Source organism: Theropithecus gelada, chromosome X, assembly GCF_003255815.1.
Source record: "Theropithecus gelada isolate Dixy chromosome X, Tgel_1.0, whole genome shotgun sequence".
NCBI classification, from domain to species: Eukaryota; Metazoa; Chordata; class Mammalia; order Primates; family Cercopithecidae; genus Theropithecus; species Theropithecus gelada.
The window spans coordinates 58,100,571-58,122,553 of NC_037689.1; the positions used below are offsets into that span (position 1 = coordinate 58,100,571).

General features: G+C 34.3%; 1 protein-coding gene across 1 annotated transcript in view; it reads left to right on the forward strand.

The window, feature by feature from the left end:
• CFAP47 (cilia and flagella associated protein 47) overlaps nt 1–21,983 on the forward strand; it is a 434,654-nt gene that overhangs the window by 184,635 nt on the left and 228,036 nt on the right. The window contains exons 34-35 of the mRNA XM_025371837.1: nt 16,404–16,501; nt 16,791–16,907. Coding sequence (XP_025227622.1) covers nt 16,404–16,501; nt 16,791–16,907 — 215 coding nt within the window. The remainder of the gene's footprint in view (nt 1–16,403; nt 16,502–16,790; nt 16,908–21,983) is intronic.

The window sequence follows — 21,983 nt, forward strand, 5'->3', positions numbered from 1 at the left end:
TACCATTAGGCTTGCAAATATTGTCTTATAACCCATTATTTAACTTGATAACAACTTCACACTGCTTGCCTAAACAAACAAGTCAAAAGAAAGCCCTTAAGAATTCTATGTTTTAACTTCATCCCTCCCCATCTTCTGAACTTTTTGTTTCTTTTTGTATTGTATAGTACTGTCTATGTCTTGTAATGCTTTTGTAGTTATTGGTTTTAATTGGCTCATCGTTCAGTCTTGATACATTGAAAGTGGGGTTTACACACCACTTACAATGTTATTATACTCTGCATTTTCTGTGTACTTATTATTACTAATTTGTTTAGTACTATCAGATGATTTTTTCTTGCGCATTAATGTCCTCTTCTTTCTGATTGAATTACTCCTTGTAGCATTTCTTGTAGAACAGGTATGGTATTAATGAAATCCCTAAGCTTTTGTTTGTCTAATAAACTCTTTATTTCTCCTCCATGTTTGATGGACATTTTTGCTGAATATAGTATTCTAGAGCAAAAGGTTTTTTGTTTTTCTTCCTTTTCCCCTTTATTACTTTAAATATGTCATGCCACTCTGTCCTGGCCTGTAAGGTTTCCACTGAAAAGTCCACTGCCAGATTTATTGGAGCACAATTTTATGTTATTTGTTTCTTTTCTCTTACTGCTTTTAGGATTCTGTCTATATCCTTGATCTTTGGGAGTTTGATTTTTAAATTGCTGGCGGTAAGTCTTCTTTGGGTTAAATTTGTTTGCTGTTCTATAGCCTTCTTATACTTGGATATTAATCTCTATCTGTAGGTTTGGGAAGTTCTCTGTTATTATCCCTTTGAATAATCTTTATAGTCGTATCTCTTTCTCTACCTCCTCTCTAACGTCAACAAACCTTAGATTTGCCCTTTTGAGGTTATTCTCTAGGTTTTGTAGACATGCTACTTTTTTTTCATTTTTCTTTTGTCTCTGCTGACTGTATATATTCAAATAGCCGATCTTCAAGCTTAGTAATGCTTTCTTTTGCTGATCAATTCTGCTATTAAAGGACTTTGATGCATTTTTTAGTATGCCAATTGCATGTTTCAGCTCCAGAATTCTGCTTGATTCTTTTTAATTATTTTAGTCTTTGTTAAACTTACCCAATAGAATTCTGAATTCCTTCTCCATATTATCTTGAATTTCTTTGAGTTTCCTCAAAACATCTATTTTGAATTATGTGTCTAAATGGTCACCAATCTGTGTTTCTCTGTGATTTGTACTTGGTGATTCATTTAGTTCATTTGGTGAAGTCATGTTTTTCTGAATAGTACTGATGCTTGTATATGTTCTTCAGTGACTGGGCATTGAAGAACTCAACATTTATTGTACTATTCTCAGTCTGGGCTTGTTCGTACCCATCCTTCTTGGAGTAGCTTTCCTGATACTCAAAAGGACTTCAATGTCATGTTCCAAGCTGTATCTGCTTTAGGGGGCACCCCACGCCCAGCAGTGTTGTGGTTCTTGCAGACTCATAGAGCTATTGCCTTGATGGTCTTGGATAAAATCCAGAGGAATTTTCTGGATTATCAGGCAGAGACTCTTGTTCTCTTTCTTTACTTTCTCTCAAGCAAATGAAGTCTTGTTCTCTGTTCTGAGACACCTGGAGCTAAGGGTGTAGTGACACAGACACCTCTGTAGTTGCTAGTCTTAGGACTGTGGTGAGCACAGCACTGGGTCTTACCCAAGGCCTGCTGTAACCACTCCCTAGCTACTGCTTATGTTTGCTCAAGGTCCTGGGTCTCTACAATCATCAGGTGGCAAAGCTATCTAGGCTTATTCCCTTCTTTTCAGGGTGGTGAGTTCCCCCAGGTCCCAAGTGTGTCCTGGGGTACTGTTCAACAGCCAGGGACTAAAGTCGGAAACCTTTATAGTCTACCTGGTGTCCGATTGTATTGCAGCTAAGCTGGCACTAAAACCATAAGACACAGTCTTTCCCACTCTTTCCTCCCTTTTCCAAACGCAGAGGAGCCTTACCCTGTGGCCACCACCACAGGCCCACAGTGAGTACTGCCAGACCACTGATGTTTTTTTAGGCCCGAGGGCTCTTCAGTAAGCTTGTAGTGACTTCTGCATGGACTACGACTTCCCCTTCAGGACTGTGGGTGCCCTTTTGTCCCAGAGCAAGTTGAGAAATGCCATCCAAGAGTCAAGTTCTGGAATTGGGGACTTCAGGAGCCCACTTGGTGCTCTACCCACTGTGGTCATGCTGCTGTCTTAGGTGCAAGACAAAGTTCTCTTTAGTGTTTCCTCTGCTTTTCTCAGGTGAAAGTAGTCTTACCCCATAGCCACCACACCTGGGGATGTGCTGAGTCTCACCTGAATCCAGCAAGTCTCAGAGTCTCATCCAAGTTCCTCAACATTGTACCTGGGTATTGCTGCTGGTTTTCAGGGCCCAAGGCCTCTTTGGTTAGCAGTTGGTGAATCCTGCCAAGACTAGGACCTTCCTTTCATGGCAGTGGGTTCCCTTCTGGCTCTGGATGTGTCTAGAAGTGGTGTCCAGGAGCTAAGTTCTAGAAAGAAGACCTCACAACTCTGAAAAGTTCCTTATCCTGCTGTGCCTGAACTGGTACTGAAGATGCAAGACAGGGTTCTCCCAACTCTTCCCTCTCTTCTCAGGTGGAGGGAAAGAATCTCCTTTGGAGCCACAAACTGTGCAGCATGGGGGGGTAGGGAAGAGGTGATGCCAACACTCCTTTATCTCTGCCTATGCTAGTGTCCCAATAGGTTGCAGCCCCCAAGTCCTCTGGCTCTGAGTCCAGTTCAGCAACAGGACTTGCCTAGGAGTTACCATCCTTGTGGCCCATATTGCCCTTCAAGTTCATCTAGGGTCCAAGAGGACTTTAGTCTGTGGTGTTGAACCTTGTGCAAACTCAAGTTTTGACCACTGTGATTGGTGATTCCCTTCTGGCTATGCCTGGTTTGTATGTTCCCTCTGTGGCTGGTCATCAACTGAGTTCGGTCCAGTTTTGTTTTCTATTATAATAGGGCAGCACTGAGTTCAGTACTTCACAATTGCTGCAGTATCCCTATCCCCAGTGCAGAAATGCTCTCTGCCCCACACTGCAACTGCCAAGGCTTAGGGGAGGGATGGTTTCTGCAATTTAAGACTGTTTTTCCTACCTCTTCATTGCCTCTTTTAGTGATATGAACTTAAAGCCAGGTACTGTGAGTGTTCACCTCATTTTTGCTTCTTATGGAGGTGTTTCTTTTGTGTAGATAGTTGTCAAATTTGTGTCTTTGCTGGGGGATGATCAAGAGAGCCATTTATTCTGCTATCTTGCTCCACCCTCGATTCATAAAAAATATATATTTTTAACATTTTAGGAATATTCACAATTGCATTGAAAACAACAGGGAACTCAGAACAATGAATGTATATAATAGAATTTAGTATAATGAGTGTGACATTTCAAAATCCATAATAAATATTAGTTCACTCAGTAAATAGAGCTAGATCAATTGGCTGATACTTTGGAATACAAGTAAAATTATCTCTGTATTACATACCACATACCAAAAATGCATAAATAAATAAATACCAAGATTGTAAATAACTTGAAGGAAAAATAAGTGAATATATTATCTGATTTTTGTATGATAATTTATTTAAAATAATCCTCACAAGGACAGAAGCCACTAAAACTGTCATTTGGTTAACAAATATCTATTAATCACCAATTTATATGTTTAGCACTGTTCTAGGGATTAGAGATGTAGTAGTGAACAAAAGAGCCCAAATCCCTTCTATCATGTCAGATAAATTCTAGTAAAAAGAAGCAAGTCAGCTGCATAGACCTTGGAAATTAATCTAGTCTCTTGAGTAGCAAGTGGAAATCTTTATCACTCACAATACATTCACAAGTTGATTAAATAAAATTTTTATTATCTTTATAATTGGAATGCTTGGTTGCTTATTGAACTGAAAAAAATCAATAGAATTATAAATATTATATAAATATATACACACTCACATACACATATAATTTAGCATTTTTTAGTACAGAAAAATACATAAGTATTTTTCTATATTTTTCATATGTTTATTCACCAACTGTTTTATCAGTGTTTCCATGCCTGACTCCAGTGATTTCCAATTTAGCTTTCTTCTGTCTTTAATCCCATTATCAGGACAAACTGTCATCCTTTGTAATGGTCAGAGAAATAACCGTGTTTGTGATATCATTATAAACAGAAAGTTAAGAAATGTGAGAGACAAGCAACTATCATATTCCATAATGTTCAGGGTTATTGTGTAGATAATTCATTTTTGAAGAATTCTTACCTTTTAATGTATTGTCTAAATAGTACTCTCATTTCCTCTCACTTTCCTCCCTCAGTGTCATCATTTTTGCTACATTTACTATGCCTACGTTATAAATATGTGTAACACTTATATTCTGTTACTACTATTCAACCATGTGTAATGTTACCAGGAACTTCCATTTTTACTGCATTTCACTATTAGATGGATAAATACCATAATAATTTTCTTTCTGTTTTTTTCGCTTTTGTTTTATTTTTCCCTTCAAAATTATTATCATTATTATTATTATTATTTTATATTATACTTTAAGTACTGGGGTACATGTGCAGAATGTGCAGTTCTGTTACATAGGTACACACGTGCCATGGTGGTTTGCTGCACCCATCTACCCATCACCTACATTAGGTATTTCTCCTAACGTCATCCCTCTCCTAGGCCCCCAACCCCTGGCAAGCCCTGGTGTGTGATGTTTCCCTCCCTATGTCCATGTGTTCTCATTGTTCAACTCCCACTTATTTGTGAGAATATGCAGTGTTTGGTTTTCTGTTCATGTGATAGTTTGCTGAGAATGATGGTTTCCGGCTTCATCCATGTCCCTGCGAAGGACATGAACTCATCCTTTTTATGGCTGCATAGTATTCCATGGTATATATGTGCCACATTTTCTTTATCCAGTCCATTATTGATGGACATTTGAGTTGGTTCCAAGTCTTTGCTATTGTGAATAGTGATGCAATAAACATACGTGTGCATGTGTCTTTATAGTAGAATGATTTGTAATCCTTTGAGTATATACCCAGTAATGGGAATGCTGGGTCAAATGGTGTTTCTAGTTCTAGATCCCTGAGAAATTGCCACACTGTCTTCCACAACGGTTGAACTAATTTACACTCCTACCAACTGTGTAAGCATTCCTATTTCTCCACATCCTCTCCAGCATCTGTTGTTTCCTGACTTTTTAATTTAATGATTGCCATTCTAACTGGCATGAAATGGTATCTCATTGTGTTTTTGACTTTCATTTCTCTAATGACCAGTGATGATGAGCATTTTTTCCTATGACTGTTGGCTGCACAAATGTCTTCTTTTGAGAAGTGTCTGTTCATATCCTTTGCCCACTTTTTGATGGGGTTGTTTTTTTCTTATATATTTGTTTAAGTTCTTTGTAGATTCTGGATTTTAGACCTTTGTCAGATGAATAGATTGCAAGTATTTTCTCCCATTCTGTAGGTTGCCTGTTCACTCTGATGATAGTCTCTTTTGCTGTGCAGGAAGTTTTTAGTTTAATTAGATCCCAGTTGTCAATTTTGGTTTTTGTTGCATTGCTTTTGATGTTTTAGACATGAAGTCTTTGCCCATGCCTATGTCCAGAATGATATTGCCCAGGTTTTCTTCGAGGGTTTTTATGGTTTTAGGTTTTATGTTTAAGTCTTTAATCCAACTTCAGTTAATTTTTGTATAAGGTGTAAGGAGGGGGTCCAGTTTCAGTTTTCTGCATATGGCTAGCCAGTTTTTCCAACAACATTTATTAAATAGGGAATCTTTTCCCCATTGCTTGTTTGTGTCAGGTTTGTCGAAGATCAGATGGTTGTAGATGTGTGATATTATTTCTGAGGCCTCTGTTCTGTTCCATTGGTCTATATATCTGTTTTGGTACCAGTACCGTGCTGTTTTGGTTACTGTAGCCTTGTAGTGTAGTTTGAAGTCAGGTAACATGATGCCTCCAGCTTTGTTCTTCTTGTCCAGGATTGTCTTGGCTATGTGGGCTCTTTTTTGGTTCCATATGAAGTTTAAAGTAGTTGTTTTCAATTCTGTGAAGAAAGTCAATGGTAGCTTGATAGGGATAGCATTGAATCTATAAATTACTTTGGGCAGTATGGCCGTTTTCATGATATTTATTCTTCCTATCCATAAGCATGGAATGTTTTTCCATTTGTTTGTGTCCTCTCTTATTTGCTTGAGCAGTGGTTTGTAGTTCTCCTTGAAGAGGTCCTTCACATCCCTTGTAAGTTGTATTCCTAGGTATTTTATTCTCTTTGTAGCAATTGTGAATGGCAGTTCACTCATGATTTGGCTCTCTGTTTGTCTATTATTGGTGTATAGGAATGCTGGTTATTTTTGCACATTGATTTTGTATCCTGAGACTTTGCTGAAGTTGCTTATCATCTTAAGGAGATTTTGGGCTGAGATGATGGGGTTTTCTAAATATGCAATCATGTCATCTGCAAACAGAGACAATTTTCCTTCATCTCTTCCTATTTGAATACCCTTTATTTCTTTTCTCTTGCCTGATTGCCCTGGCCAGAACTTCCAATACTATGTTGACTTGGAGTGGTGAGAGAGGGCATAATAATTTTATTTTTCTAAGCACTTCAAGAATTTCTATTCTCTTAGTTCTCTTTGTAACTACGTTAGAGTGATTTGTATGTGAATAGTATCTTACTAAGTATAAAATTTAGGGTTTTTATATTTCTCTGTACACTGTGCACGGTGCTCCCACTATGTTATGCCTATAAAGTAGCTGTGAAAAACTAAGATAAGCCTGATAACTCCTCCACTGTAAGTGAATTGCTTTGCTTTGTTCTGCACTTTTTTATATTCTCAAAATGTGTGAGGTTTTAAAGGATTTAAAACCTATTCTAAAATACACATTTCTTTGTAAATTTGGCATAGAAGATATTTTAGGTGCTCATTTAAATTCTGCAATATTGCTTGAAACTGAGATATGAAGATGTTTATTAAAATATTCTATTAACATAGATGCTCTTGTATTATACCTGATATTTTTGTATAATCTTAAACAGCATATTTAACATTTAATTATTAAGTATGGTATTTGCTATATGATTATTTTGTAGATTATTTTCATTACATCCTGAAAGTTGTCTCCTCTCTTTAGTTTTTCTAGGAATTTTATTATCAGTAATATTGAGTATATATATATTAATTTGGCAAATTAAATTTATTTAAAAATGTGAATTAACCTTGCATCCTGGCACAAACTCAAATTTTCCATGATAGTTAAATTATTTTTATATAACTTACCAGAAAGAATTTACTGTTATTTTAGTTGATTGTTTTAACTTACTTGAATGATAATTAGTCTGCAATTTTTTTCTACCATTTTATTTTCTTTTAATACAGTTAATGCAAACCTTAAACAATTACCTGGAGAACATTCTTTTTTTGGAGACATTGAAAGAGTTTCTGTGTTAGTGACATTTCTTGTTTTTTGAATTTTATAGTATTCACTGATAAGACCATCTAGATTTTTTTCTTTGTCGGATTATTTTAAATAACAAGTTAATTGTTTAATTGTTACAGAATTATTCTTATTTTCCGTTTCTCCTAGAGTGAGATTTTGTAACATATTTTCATGAAATTAATGAGCTTTATCTAAGATTTTTTAAATATTAGCACAAAATTATTCATAAATTATTGTATCTATTCTATTATATGCAACTTCTGTAATTGATTTCTTTTTATTTTCAATATTTTTTCTTATAGCATCTTCTGTTTTAATTCAATCTTTCTCCATAGCAGTTTTTCGCTTGATACTGAAAATATTTTACTTAATTTCCAATTTATTGGTCACTTATATAGAAGTTCTATCAAGTATTATATGCATTACTTTATATGACATTTCATGTGGCTCATAACTATTATATGTGGCTGATCTTATAATGATTTAGAGTTCACATATCTTCATAACTCAGCTACCTTTACAAGCAAGACTATCTGTCTGCATTAAAGAATATACCACACTGCATTTCAGAAGTGTTTCAAAACAAAATTCGAAAAGCCCTATGTTATGTTTTATGAAGATAGACATGGAAATCTGAAATTACTAGCAAATAGAATCCAGCAATATAGAAAAATAATAAAATATAATCAGGAGATGAAATCTATCTTAGGAGTACAAAGCTGTTTTTACATAAATGCCAGTCCATGTAGTACATCATATTAATGAAATAAAAATGAAGAAAAAGGAATATTTCAATGGACACAGTAACAGCAAAATTATGTATCTAGCAAGAGACTTGTATGAAGAATATATAAAAAACACAAGTCAGTGATAAAAAGACAACCCAATTTAAAAATGTGCAAAATAGTTGAATAGACATTTCTAAAAGGAAAATAAGTAAATGACCCACAAGCACATTAAAAGATGTTCAGCATAATTAGTAATTTGGGAAATGCAAAGCAAAATCACAGTAAGTTAGCATATGGCACCAACTTCTGTAACTAAAATTTTTAAAAAGTCAAATGTAAAAGCTTCTGCACGGCAATGGATATAATCAACAAAGTAAAGAGACAACCCACAGAAATGGGAGAAAAATTTGCCAAATATCATCTGATAAGGGATTAATAACCACAATATATAAGGAGCTCAAACAACTCTGTAGGAGCAAAAAATTTAATAATCTGATAAAAAAATAGGCAAAAAAATTTGAATAGATATTTCTCAAAAGAAGACATACAAATGGTAAATAGGCACATGAAAAGGTGCTCAACATCATTGATCATCAGAGAAATGCAAATCAAAACTACAGTGAGATATCATTTAACCACAGTTAGAATGGCTTGTATCCAAAAGACAGGCAATAAAAAATGCTGGTGAGGATGTGGAGAAAAGGGAGTCCTTGTACACTGTTGGGGCGAATGTAAATTAGTACAATCACTATGGAGAACAGTTTGGAGGTTCCTCAAAAAACTAAAAATTGAGCTACAGTATAATCCAGGAATCACACTGCTGGGTATATATTCAAAAGAGAGGAAACCAGTATATTGAACAGATATCTGCACTTAACAGTTTGTTGCAGCACTGTTCACCATAGCTAAGATTTGGAAGCAACCTAAGTGTCCATCAGCAGATGAAGAGATAAAAAAAAAATGTGGTACATACACACACAATGGGGTACTATTCAGCCATAAAAAAGAACGATATCCTATCATTTACAACAAAATGAATGGAACTGGAAATCATTATGTTAAGTGAAATAAGCCATGCACAGATAAACAAACATTGCATGTTCTCACTTATTTGTGGAATCTAAATATCAGAACAACTGAAGTCATGGACAGAGAGTAGAAGAATGGTTACCACGGACTGGAAAGGGTAGTGGGAGGCTGGGGGAGGTGGGGATAGTTAATGGGTACAAAAAAGAATAGTTAGAAAGAATAAGACCTACTATTTGATAGCACAGCAGGGTGACTATAGTCAATAACAACTGTACTTGTTAAAATGATGTTATCAGATTGTTTGCAACTCAATGGATAAATGCTTGAGGAGATGGATGCCCCATTCTTCATGATGTGCTTATTTCACATTGAATGCCTATATCAAAACATCTCATGTATCCTATAGATATATGCACCTACTATGTAGCCACAGAAATTAAATTTATTAGTTTAAAAAATAAAGACTGTAACAAGTGTTGGCAAGAATTCATAGAAATCGGAAACCTCATATGTTGCTAGAGGGATTGTAAAATGATGCAACCACTTTGCAAAACTGTTTGACAGTTTCTCAAAATGTTAAAATTAGATTAACTAATGAGAGAGGTTATGCATGCACGGGGGCAGGGAGTATATGGGAAATCTCTGCCCTTTTTGAACAATTCTGCCATGAATGCAAAACTGCTATTAAAAAAAAAAAGTCTTTTGAGAAATAGATTAGCAATATGATTCAACAAGTGTACTCATTGGTTTATACTCAAGATAATTGAAAATATATGATTACAAAACCTTTTACATAAATGTTCACAGCAGCATTTTTCATAATAGCCAAAAATTAGAAACACAAATGTCCATAAAGAAAATGTGGTATATTCCCAAAGTGGAATGTTATTCAGCAATAAAAAGAAATGAAATATTTATACATGCTGCAACATGAATGAACCTTGAAAATGTTATGCTAAATAAAAGACACCAGAACACAAGAGGGCACATATTTTATAATTGTATTTCTATGAGATGTCCATAATAGACAACTCCATAGTGATGGAAAGTAGATTCATTTATGTCCATGGTATGAGGGAAGAGAGAAATGAGAAGTGACAGTTAATGAGTATCGAGTTTCTTTATGAGTTGATAAAAATATTTTAAAAGCAGATAGTAGTGATGATTGCACAGCTATATGACTATACTAAACAACAATGAATTGAACAATTGAATTGCATGAAATTTGTGTTATGTGAATTATATCTTAATATAACTTTCATAAAAATGTACTATTATAGTCATCTAACATAAAATTCATGTAACAATTATTGTATTCATAAGTAAATTGACTTATTTTTTCTAAAATTTCTGATTAAATTTTGTATTTAACAAACACATCTCTAATTCATAATACTATAAAGACCAGTATTTTTATACTATTTAAATATACCTGAATATCAGAAGTGATGTAATGTAAAACTGGATAAAAACATAACTTCCAAATTAAAAGTTTTAAAAATGTGTGGAGCATCACTTGGATTTTCTGGTTTCTGACAAATGACTACTACATTAGAGTGCTGGTTCTCTCTCCAAAAGAAACCACCATTGACCAACACGTCTCAGATGATAATATGAATACTTGGAGATTTTGTTAACATGCTTTTATATGTTACTAGGTGTCGGGTGAGTCCAGAAATTCTGCATTTTCAACAAGTTTCCATTTGATGTAGGTGCTGCTGATTCACTTAGCTCACTTTGGGTAGCAAATCCTTAGAGGGAGTATAGAAAAGAGAGTAGCTTATATCAGAGGAACTATCATAAAAGCAGAGAAAATCCTTGATATATCAAAGCTGTGATAAACTGTGATGAGGGCTTGGCAGCAGCCTTGAGTATAAAAGACAAGACACAGGCGTAGGATCAGAGATTAGAGAAGAGCTTTGAAGTTTTGTCTTTACTTTTTCACAACATCATCTTGGAAGAATCATTGTCATCCTATTCTTACTGAGAGCCTTGTTTGAACATCTACAGCCCATGTCTACTGGTATTCAACAAGTAATAATATCAAAGCAGATTCAAAGTTGTGATGGGATGAACAAAAATAGGTGCCCTGGTTTCTACCCAGGGAGATAGAGAACTGGAAACTGTTTTCTCCCACCCTTATAACAACAATGAAGGTCAGACCAACAGCAAATTCTCTATTTTTCTTGAACCTTAACATAAAGCTGAGATTGTAGGGCAACAAAGGGTGAGTTGGTTTTTACTGGAAGAAATGAGATGATAGCAATGGTCTACTTGTAGATAGAGATGGACACCATTAAGAATAGTTGAGTTAGGGTGATGGGTGTATTGGTAGAGGCCAAGTATACACTATTGAGAGATCATGAAGCTCCTAGTGGCCACAGTTATAGATTCTGCATCTTCTTGCAGGTGTTTACTCCACAAACTTCACGTGTTGCTCACAGAAATGACTAAAGTGAGTCTAGAGAATGTGTACTCCTTAGTACCTAGTGTAGGGGCAGGCAATTCACTCCAACTTCTGTATATCTGTCTTAGTCCATTTAGTGTTGCTATAACAGAATACTACAGATTGGGTAATTTATAAACAATAGAAGTTTATTTGGGGGATGACTCTGGAGGCTGGAAATTCCAATATAATTGGGTTGCATTTGATGAGAGCCTTCTTGCTGCATTATTACATTATGGTCGGCATCCCATAGCTAGAGAAGATGATAAAAAGTAAGAGCATGCAAGAAAGATAGAAAAAGAGGGCCAAACTCCCAACATAACTAACATACTCCTGAGATAACAGCATTACTCAGTTCATGAAGCCAGAGTTCTCATGATCTAATTACCTCCTAAAAGTCCCACCTGTATTGGTTGGTATTAACCATTGAAATGGCAATGAAATTTGAACATGAGATTTAGAGGGGACATTCAAACCATAGCAATATCTTATAGAACAGATGTGTTCATCTATGTTAATTTAAGGACAACACATACTGTCACCCAAAGGGCTCTGGTGAATACTAATTGCAGTTTCAAAAAAAAAAGGAAAGAAAGAAAGAAAGAAAAAGGAAAAAAAGAAAATAACAAACCACCTCTTGCCCCGAGAAAGGGACTGGAATTCAACATTTCTGTCAAGTAGAAAATCCTAAACAATCTATAAAAAGCTCCTAGAAATACTATGTGCATTTATCAAGGTCAGAGGATATATGATCACTATACAATTAAATTATATTTCTATATATTGGCAGTAAACAATTGGAATTTAAAATAAAAATATACCGTTTAACATAGAAGAACTAGTTAAGTATCTAATATTAAGTACTTACTATGAGTATGTGTAACAAAATAAGTTAGAAATATATATGCTATAAACTACAAAACACTGATGAAAGCAATCGATGAGAACTCAATAGAGAAATACATAGTATGCACATGGCATTGGAAGACTAAATGTTATTAGGCTATCAAATTGATCTATAGATTCAATTCAATTCCAGTGAAAATACCATCACATATTCTTATAGATAGATACCAATAAGTTGGCTTTAAAATGTATATATAAAGGCATTGCCATTAAAATAGCCAAAACAATTTTGAAAAGGTGGAAGAAATTTTGAAACTACAATAATTAAGACCAGATGGTATTGACAAAAGAATAGATGCATAGATCAAAAGAATAGAATTGAGAGACAAGGAATATATCTACACAAATATAATCAACTGGGTGTTTTTGCTTACAAAAGTGCAAAAGCAATTAAATCAAGTTAGGGCTAGTGTTTTCAATAGATAGTACTTGAATAATTGGAGGTGCATATGTAAAAAAATTAGCATTGACTTGTACCTCACACTTTGTACTAAAATTATCTCAAAGTAGATCATAGATCTAAATATAAACCCACACAACTTTTATATACATATGTATATATACACATATATACATGTATGTACATATCTATATGTATTGGACTTTACCATATTAAAATTTCTGCTTTGTGAAAGACACTATTAAGAGAATGAAAAGACAAGCTACAGACTGGGGGAAAATATTTTTGAATATTATATTCCACAAATTTATTGCATGTAGAATACATAAAGAACTCTCCAAACTCAACAACAAGAAAATAAACAACCAAATTTGAAAAGTAGTCAGAATTTCTGAAAATATACATCACCGAAAAAGATAGAGAGATAGAAAAAAGGCATATATAAGTTGCTCATTACAATTACTATATAATCCAGAAATCTCTTTTCCAGCTATTTCACCAAAATACATTAGAATTACCAAACATTGTTATGTTCTCACTCGTAAGTGGGAGCTAAGCTATGAGGATGCAAAGGCATAAGAATGATACAATGGACTTTGGGACTCCCAGGGAAAGGGTGAGAAGGGAGTGAGGGATAAAAGGCTACAAATTGGGTTCAGTGAATACTACTTGGGTTCTGTGTGCAACAAAATCTCACAAGTCACCACTAAAGAACTTCCTTATGTAATCAGATACCACCAACTCCCCCCAAAACCTATGGAAATAAAAAAAAATTTTTTAAAAGAATTGCTGATCACAGTAAGCCCTACATGAGATAGTTCATAGTGGATTTTCATAATTGCCTCTAAACTGAAGACAAACCAAATGCCCTTCAATTGATGAATGGATACCTCATCTCTGTGACATCCATGAAATACAGCACTATTCAACAATGAAAACAGTAACAACTATTGATTCACACAACGGGTGCATCTTAAATGAATTTCACTAAGTAAAAGAAGCCAAAACAACAAGACCCCCACAAGACTACATATTGATATTGTGTGATTCAAGTTTTATGGCATTTTGGTAAAGGTGAAGATATTGAGATTAAAAATACATCAGTGTTTGCCAGGTGCTAACAGATGAGGGTAGGGATTGACTACAACGGTGCAGCCCCTTGGAATTTTGGGGGTGATCACACTTTTCTATATGGAAATGTGATGGCAGGTACATGAAAATGTATTCCTCAAGTTCCTATAAGTGTGTACCACAAAGAGTGAATGCTAGTGTAAGTAATTTTATAAAATCAACCAAGATATGTAAGTAATTAAGGACAAAATGCAGGCTGTGACAAATGAATATAACTGGGTTACAAATGTTGGACAACCTCACTGATGGTAATGAAAAAGAAATGAGCTTATTTAATTGTAAAGAAATATGACTGTATAGTCTAAGACTAAAGTAAAGAACTATACAAACACACCTTCCTCTAGTTTTTCACAGGGGTATGGCTTTGCAATTCTGAAAGCACTGTATATACATCCTAGGGTTTAACCAATACATAAAAATATTTTAGATAATGAGATTGAGATTTTTCACTGTTGACAAAATAAGGTGGGGCGGGTATCATAATGAATTCTGTGGTCCTGAGTTGTGATTGTTGGAGTTGGAAATAACAGGATAACAATTAGTTGTTGCTGTATTGTTATGTATTCATTGACTTCTGATTGGGGGATTTTTTTTTAATTCATTGTTTTCCTGTTATGGATTTGATTTTCCTGCAACAAGATGTTAAGCTCTTTCAAGGCAATTTCTGTCCCTCCTCTAGTGTCTGTACAAGACAAGGATGTGCTATCTGGTGGATACAGTCTGTATCTACTTCTGACTATCAGTGTAAAAGGCTAGTAAATTACCTTTATCCGATCAAAAGTTATCATTGCTTCCAGTCCATAGAAAAATAAATATTAACTACAAAAGTGAAATATTTTGCTTCTATTGATAGCTATGGGTGGCAAATATACATTCAGAGAAGCACATTTTACTTAGCTAAGAGAGTATATCTTATATTCTCACTACACACATATACACAAAATAGTGACTATGTGAAGTGATGAAGATGTTAATTAGCTTGATTTTGGGAATCACTGCACAAGGTATACTTATATCAGAACATAATTTATGTTCTAAATACATATACTCTTTATTTGTCAATTATACATCAAAGTTGGACAAAAAAGAGAAGCACATGTAGGTTATCATTATTCAGCTAACTGGCAATGTGTATTTAAAATCATTAATTTGATTACATTGAATCTTATATCAAAAATGTTATTTATAAGTTTCTATCAGGAAATAATACTTTGAAAAATACAAAGGTTGTTTGCTATGCATTAGTTGAAAATCCTTAGTGATCTGTGTTTGCTAGACTGATTTTTTGATGATATGCTATAGAAATCCTGTAGAAATGTTCAATGCTTCTCAGATGAAAAAGTACTGGAAATTGTCTGTGAAGTGTCCAGGACATCTGTGATTCAAGAGAAAATTAAGTCTTCCAATTCCAGGTGTAAGGCAATCCCGGTTTTGAAGCTAGCATACATGTCATGGGTGTATCATGTCATGGTTTTTCTTCTTCACAGAAAATGGGAGTAGAGAGATTTGAGGAAATTTATAAAGATCACCATTTGCCCCTTGTTTTCAGACAAGAAATTGTCTCACACCATAAAGAATCTAGGCTATTTGGAAACTTATTGAAAAAGAAAATGTCACATTCAACATAGCAATTATTTCCACTGTTTAAATTAGCTTCCACCCAATACAGGTCAATATTTCAGATATTCACTTAAAATTCAAATACTTCCTCTTTTTGTTCCAGACTCAGCATAGTAATCATGTCTGTAATTGAGAATTCCTTTTACTGCTCCTCTATCCTGTATTGCCTTTTATAGGTCAATTTTGGTTTCTTTAAGCCATAAATCTTGAATTCCTTTCACATACTTTTCTGCCATGTGGATGAATTTCTGCAAGAAATAAAGAAACTGGCACTAGCACTCTAAAGTTACAAGTAACTCCATGCCTTTTCAGTCTCCTTACCCATGTTGATGATCATTGATTAAACATTTGAACCTCAAGGTACTCAACAGAATGGGTAATTTTGAAACACTGAATTTCTATTCCATTACCACATTGTAGTGTATTTTTCAAAGCAGCTCATGTAGAAATAAAGAAGACAGCTTGCAATTGCTTATAAAGCCTTACAGATAACTCTCATAGTATTAATCTTAAAATTTGTTTTTATTTCCAATATAATATACTTTTTGTTTTCCAGGCAGAAGCAAAATTTTCTTTTACTATTGCTCAAATTTCCGTAGATATCTTTTAATAAAGTAAAACTATTGTTGTATTTACTCTCCCTCTTTTTTGAAACAGATGTTATCCCTTCTGAGAGATGGATAGTAAATTTTGACAAAGATCTTTCAGATGGTCTTGTTTTTGCAACACAATTGGGAGCCTATTGCCCATTCTTGGTAAGAGTCATTGTTATGCATAATGATCTCCTATTATTTGAAAAAACTTAGTGATTAAAATTTGAAGTATATTTTCTGTAAACAGAAACTTTCAAATGTCTTACAAGTCAAACACCTGAATCTGAATGGCTAGCACTACCTTTTTGTTTATTCTTGCATTTTGATTGCAATAATTTATTACTGATAAATATTAATATTTAAATGATTCTTTGCCTAACTATAGAGAACACTTAAAAACAGAATTTTTTATTCCATTACCAAAAGGTTTGAGTTTTTTTTTTTTTAACAGATTGAGTCTCATTTTATAAATATGTACACACGACCAAAAAGTCCTGAAGAGTATCTGCACAATTGCCTGATTATTGTAAATACTCTTTATGAAATTGACTTTGACATGGAAATACAGGTGGGTGCCTTTATATTAAACATTCTGCAAACATTTTATAAATTTCTTTTGATAGCTTACTCATTTGTAATATTGCTTGTTCATCTTTTTAAAATTTAAATTGAAACAGGCTTTTGATGAGACATTGCTAAAATGTGGAATTTGAAATATGACTCCACAGAAATTGACTGGATATTTTAAAATTTGTAATTATATACATCCAGCTGTGCATAATAGGAAAGTTCTTACAGTCCAAGTGCCTGAAACCCCAAAAATAAACAGAGTGAATTATAATCATTATTCAAAATCTAAGAATGAACTAAAAGAGCTTTTTTATTTAAATATAGATGTCATATTTTTATCTTCTAATTTAGTAGCAAAAATAAATTTTCACTTGAGTTTTAAAATAAATGTTTGTGTAGAGGTCATAATGTACATTTTAATTGTATGTTGACCTCCAAGTTGTAATTCTATTTGGCTTTTCACATCAAGACCTCAATAGCAATATTCAAAAATATATTGTATGCTTACTATTTTATGAGCCTTTTGTTTGTTACTTAGGGTCCATAAAATGATTTAAAAAAAGATTCCTGACTTTGAATATATAAATTCATTAAATTATCAAGATATTTGTCTGTTAAAAGATAATGTTCTATTTATTTATTATTAATGGTGTATGAAAAAAATGAAGTATAGAATTCAGATGAAGGAAGAGATCAATGTGATGCAGAGTGATACATCAAAGACAGTGTGGAAGAGACAGAATTTAATTGGGATCTGGAAGGGTGAATTGGATTTGCATTGGTAGTGGTAAGAGAGGAAGTTGTTTGCTCAGAGGAAGTAGCATGAACAGAATGTAGAGTGTGAAAAAGTGACATATGTTAAGGAAATTGTGTGACTGGGTTTCCCCAGTTGAAGTTTGGCATTGGAAACAGACACAGGCATATACTGGGATATTGAATACCAGCATAAAAAATCAGGAATTTATCCTGTGGGAATTATGGGGGATAAAAGGCCTTTCCTCTTACAACAATGGTCAATATGGACTGAGAGGAGAGGAACTGATGACAGGGAACACAGACCAATCGCAATGCAATTTCAACTGGTCAAGGAGTACAGTAATTACTTTCTCTACTCATATCATTTTAATTAGGATTAAAACATAATAAGCTGATGTAGGAAAAATCATGAAGTTTGCTAGAGTTGGTGACCAGCCACAAAAGAAGGGCATTGGAAAAAGACTATTATAACTAACTCTGAGTTTTTCATTCTGTGATCCAGAAAGATTGATGATACTAGTGCCCAAAATGATATCTTATACCACTGGAGAAAAGAGTTTTATAATTACTCACTTTTTTATTTGTATTAAAGTCACTTGCATGTTAATGTCACTTTGTACCATTCCTGACATTTGTATTCTTTTTATTTCATTTTCTTTTCATTTATTTTTATTTTTTGGTACAATTGTAAAGGGAAACTGCAATCAATAATTTTAGTCAGAGAGTTCTGTTATAATAGTAGAGTTTTAAGGACAAACTCTAATAAAAGACTTTGGTTTTGAAGAATAAAAATATTACAATTCCCATAAATTCAACAAATTTTTTAACCTCCCTCATGAAAGACACAGGATACATCCTTCAGGGGTACAGATGTGACAAAACTACACTCATGCCTTCAAAGATGTTGCAGACTAATAATCACAAGTTACATGAAACAAGGCTGATGCAAAGTGACAGTGAATGTCACAATAGACATAGAAATAATATGCTATGAGACTCAAAGGGGGTGAGAAGTCACTCTAAAAAGGATACCAGGAAAATTTGCACAGAACACTTAGTGTTTAAGCTGACCCTTGAGAGTTTGGTAGGAGTTCACAAGAAATTTAAAATACCTTTGTTTACAAAAACCGCACATTGTGACTGTGTCCTTTGCTTTTTGATTTCCTCACATGTGTTGGCTCAATATATTTATTTTATTGTATAGTCAAAAAATAATTTAAAAATAAGTATCTACTAGATAAAAATGCGGAAAAGTTGTCCAAGATTTGATGAATGAAGTAATTGAAAGTCGGCTTAGCAGATAATGACCAAACTTTGATCAGCTGATTCCAATGCCCTAACTCTTTATTAGCCCAGATTTACCAACCACACTAAATGGAAGATTTAAAACCATCACCCTCTAATGAACTTATACGTAATGAATTAATGCTGGTGCTTGTAATGGTCCACCCTTGAATCCTATAAAATTCAGCAGCGGACTTAATTATTAATGCTTAAGTTTCTTCTTTATTATGTTCTTAATTGCAGCCTGAAAATTAGCTTCATAAGTTGCTGGGGTAATGTTATGTCTTTTTGGAGAATCCTGCCAGTAGGAATATACAGTTATTAAATAATCTCCTTTTCATGACATGATTTTTATTTAAAGCAAAAATCCTATGGAATTGTTTGACTACAGCATAGAATGCATGTTTTGTTCCCTCATGCAAAGATAGATAACAAAATAAATATAATAAGCATTTATGGAGCTTTACTACACATAATTTAATGAGTAGTGATTGGAACTGAGGGTGAATAGATAATCTAATTTTGTTCTTAAATTTTTTTGTTTCTTTTTTTTTTTTTTTTATCACTTGTGAGGGTTCTCTAGAGACACAGAAACAATAGGATATATGAGAGGGAATTTATTAGGGGGAATTGGCTCACGTGAACACAGAGTCAGAGAAGTCTCATGATAGGCTGCCTGCAAGCTGTAACACAGAAGAGCTGGTGGCATCGCTCAGTCCAGAAGCCTCAGAATCAGGGAAGCCAATGGTGCAGCCCCTAGTCCAAATCTAAAAGCCAGAGAGCCTCCAGAGAGCACTGGTGCAAGTTTTAGAGTCTAAAAACTGAAGAACCTAGTCTGATGTCCAAGGACTGGAGGAGAAAAGGTGTCTCACTCTGGAAGGGAGAGAAGGCAGAGAGTCCTCCTTCTTCTTACCTGTTTGTCCAGCCCCAGCTGATTGGATGATGTCTGCCCACATTGAGGGCAGATGTTTCTCTCTCAGTCCACTGACTCAGCTTCAACCTCCTCTGAAAACACTCTCACAGATACCAGATACAATACTTCACCAGCCATTTAGGTATCCCTCAATCCAGTCAAATTGACACCTAAAATTAACCTTCACAATCACAGGGAAATTTTCAGCTTTAAATAACAGAATTCTTGAGTAAAAGTGGTTTAAAATAAGGAAATTTAATATTTTATAAAAAGATAGTCGGGTGATCAAAGGTTATAAGGATAATTGTTCAGTTTTTTAACAAAGTTATCAGAGATTCAGTTTTGCTCAGCCATTCTTGACCTGCTAGCTTTGTTTTAGGACTCTACACAAATAACTCCCAAATTTCTGCAGAAGTCTCACATAACACCTTCATACAGTTCTGTTTGAGGGCTGGCTGAGTGGCATCTTTTCTTGCACTTCTCTTTTTCCAGAAGGTAAACCTTTCCCAGTGCCCCCACAGTATATTCCCCATTGCATATCATTGGCCAGAATTGAATCCTATTCTTGTGGCTAACCAGTGGTTGATTAAAAATTTTAAAAAAAGAATATTCACAAAAAATGAGGTTCTTACTAAAGAAGAAAGAAGAAAATCGTTGTTGGGAGGGCAATCAACAGCTGTCTTTGTAGGATTTTAGTATATCATAGTGTACTGCTAATTATATTTGGTGTCTTGTTTGAAAGTTAGTGATACCTTAAAGTTATGGCACATTACATCCAGCATAAAACTCAAGATCTTATCACCCCTTCTGGTTACTGATGATGAAACTGAGGCCCAGGAAATTCAATTGACTTAATCAAGAGCCTGGCTCTGTGTCATAGCAGGACCTGAATTAATTTACCAGATTTCTTGATTTTTTTGTTATGATTTTTATGATTTTTTTTGTTTGTTTACATTCCTGCATATTGTTAATCTAGTAGGAAAACATTGTCATCAAGGGGAAAAAAAGGACCAATACAATTGACGTTATTTTTGGTTAGATATATATAGCGAAAATAATGATTATGTCCTTAAAAGTACTTTCACATGAAATTTTTGTTTTAAATAAACCTAACTTATTTTAACATTTTGGCTTTCTAGCTTAAGGTTAGCGAAAGTTTAATTGCTTTAGGTCATTTTTGTTCAAATGTATAAGGAAAGGTAAGAATGCTCTTTTATTTGGTTTTTCAGTATAATGTCTTGTTCAATATAGTTTCCCATTAAAAACATATTTTTAAATTGCCAAATTGCTGGATTTTTCAAAGTTTAGCTTTTAAAATAATTTTTATATTGCTATTTATACCATTTTATGGGGTACACACTAAAACATGGTTCAAAAGACTTTGGTTCATCCTAGACTTGAGCCCAGAGTGTTCTGCCATTAATACTGCTCTTTTCCCCAGTAAACACACCTCCCGTCACCCTAGATAGCCCTCTTCGGATCATACCCTACAGGCTGATTCCAAACACAGGGTCCAGCAGAGCTACACATTCTTCACTTAAAAATGTACCTTCTTAGGCTTCAAAAATGGATGTGACGATTAAACTCTGCATTTTTAAATTTTGTTCTTATCTTAAATCATTTTTCTACATCTATTTACTAATGTCATCTTTATTAAAGAATGTGAGACCACAAAATACTGATGAAAAACTTTATGTTCCTGGTATATTTCCAAGTTTTCCTCACATTATACTCGCAGTTAGCTTTCTACCCTGCTAAGGCAGGCCAGCTTTCTTTCTGTCAGTCTTCTGCCCAGGCACCTTCGTTGGTAAGCCTTACTTCTAATTAACAAGACAAGAAACAACAAACTCTTCTATTTTCCCAAGAAGAATAAGAGAGCACGAGGAAATGTGGACTAGCAGATCACCAGTGGGGCTATCATTATTCTCTAAAAACTGCTGCCAAATTTCAGAATCAAGTGCATTAGTTCCACATAGCACGCTGGGTCTCCTTGGCTTTCACACTATTTGTATTTCTAGGCCAGGCTCAGATCCTGTTCAGTTGCTAACTTGAGTATGTGCCATTAAGTCATAGCAGACCTTCATTTCCATTTTGTGGAAGTACGGAGAGCTCCTTGTATAC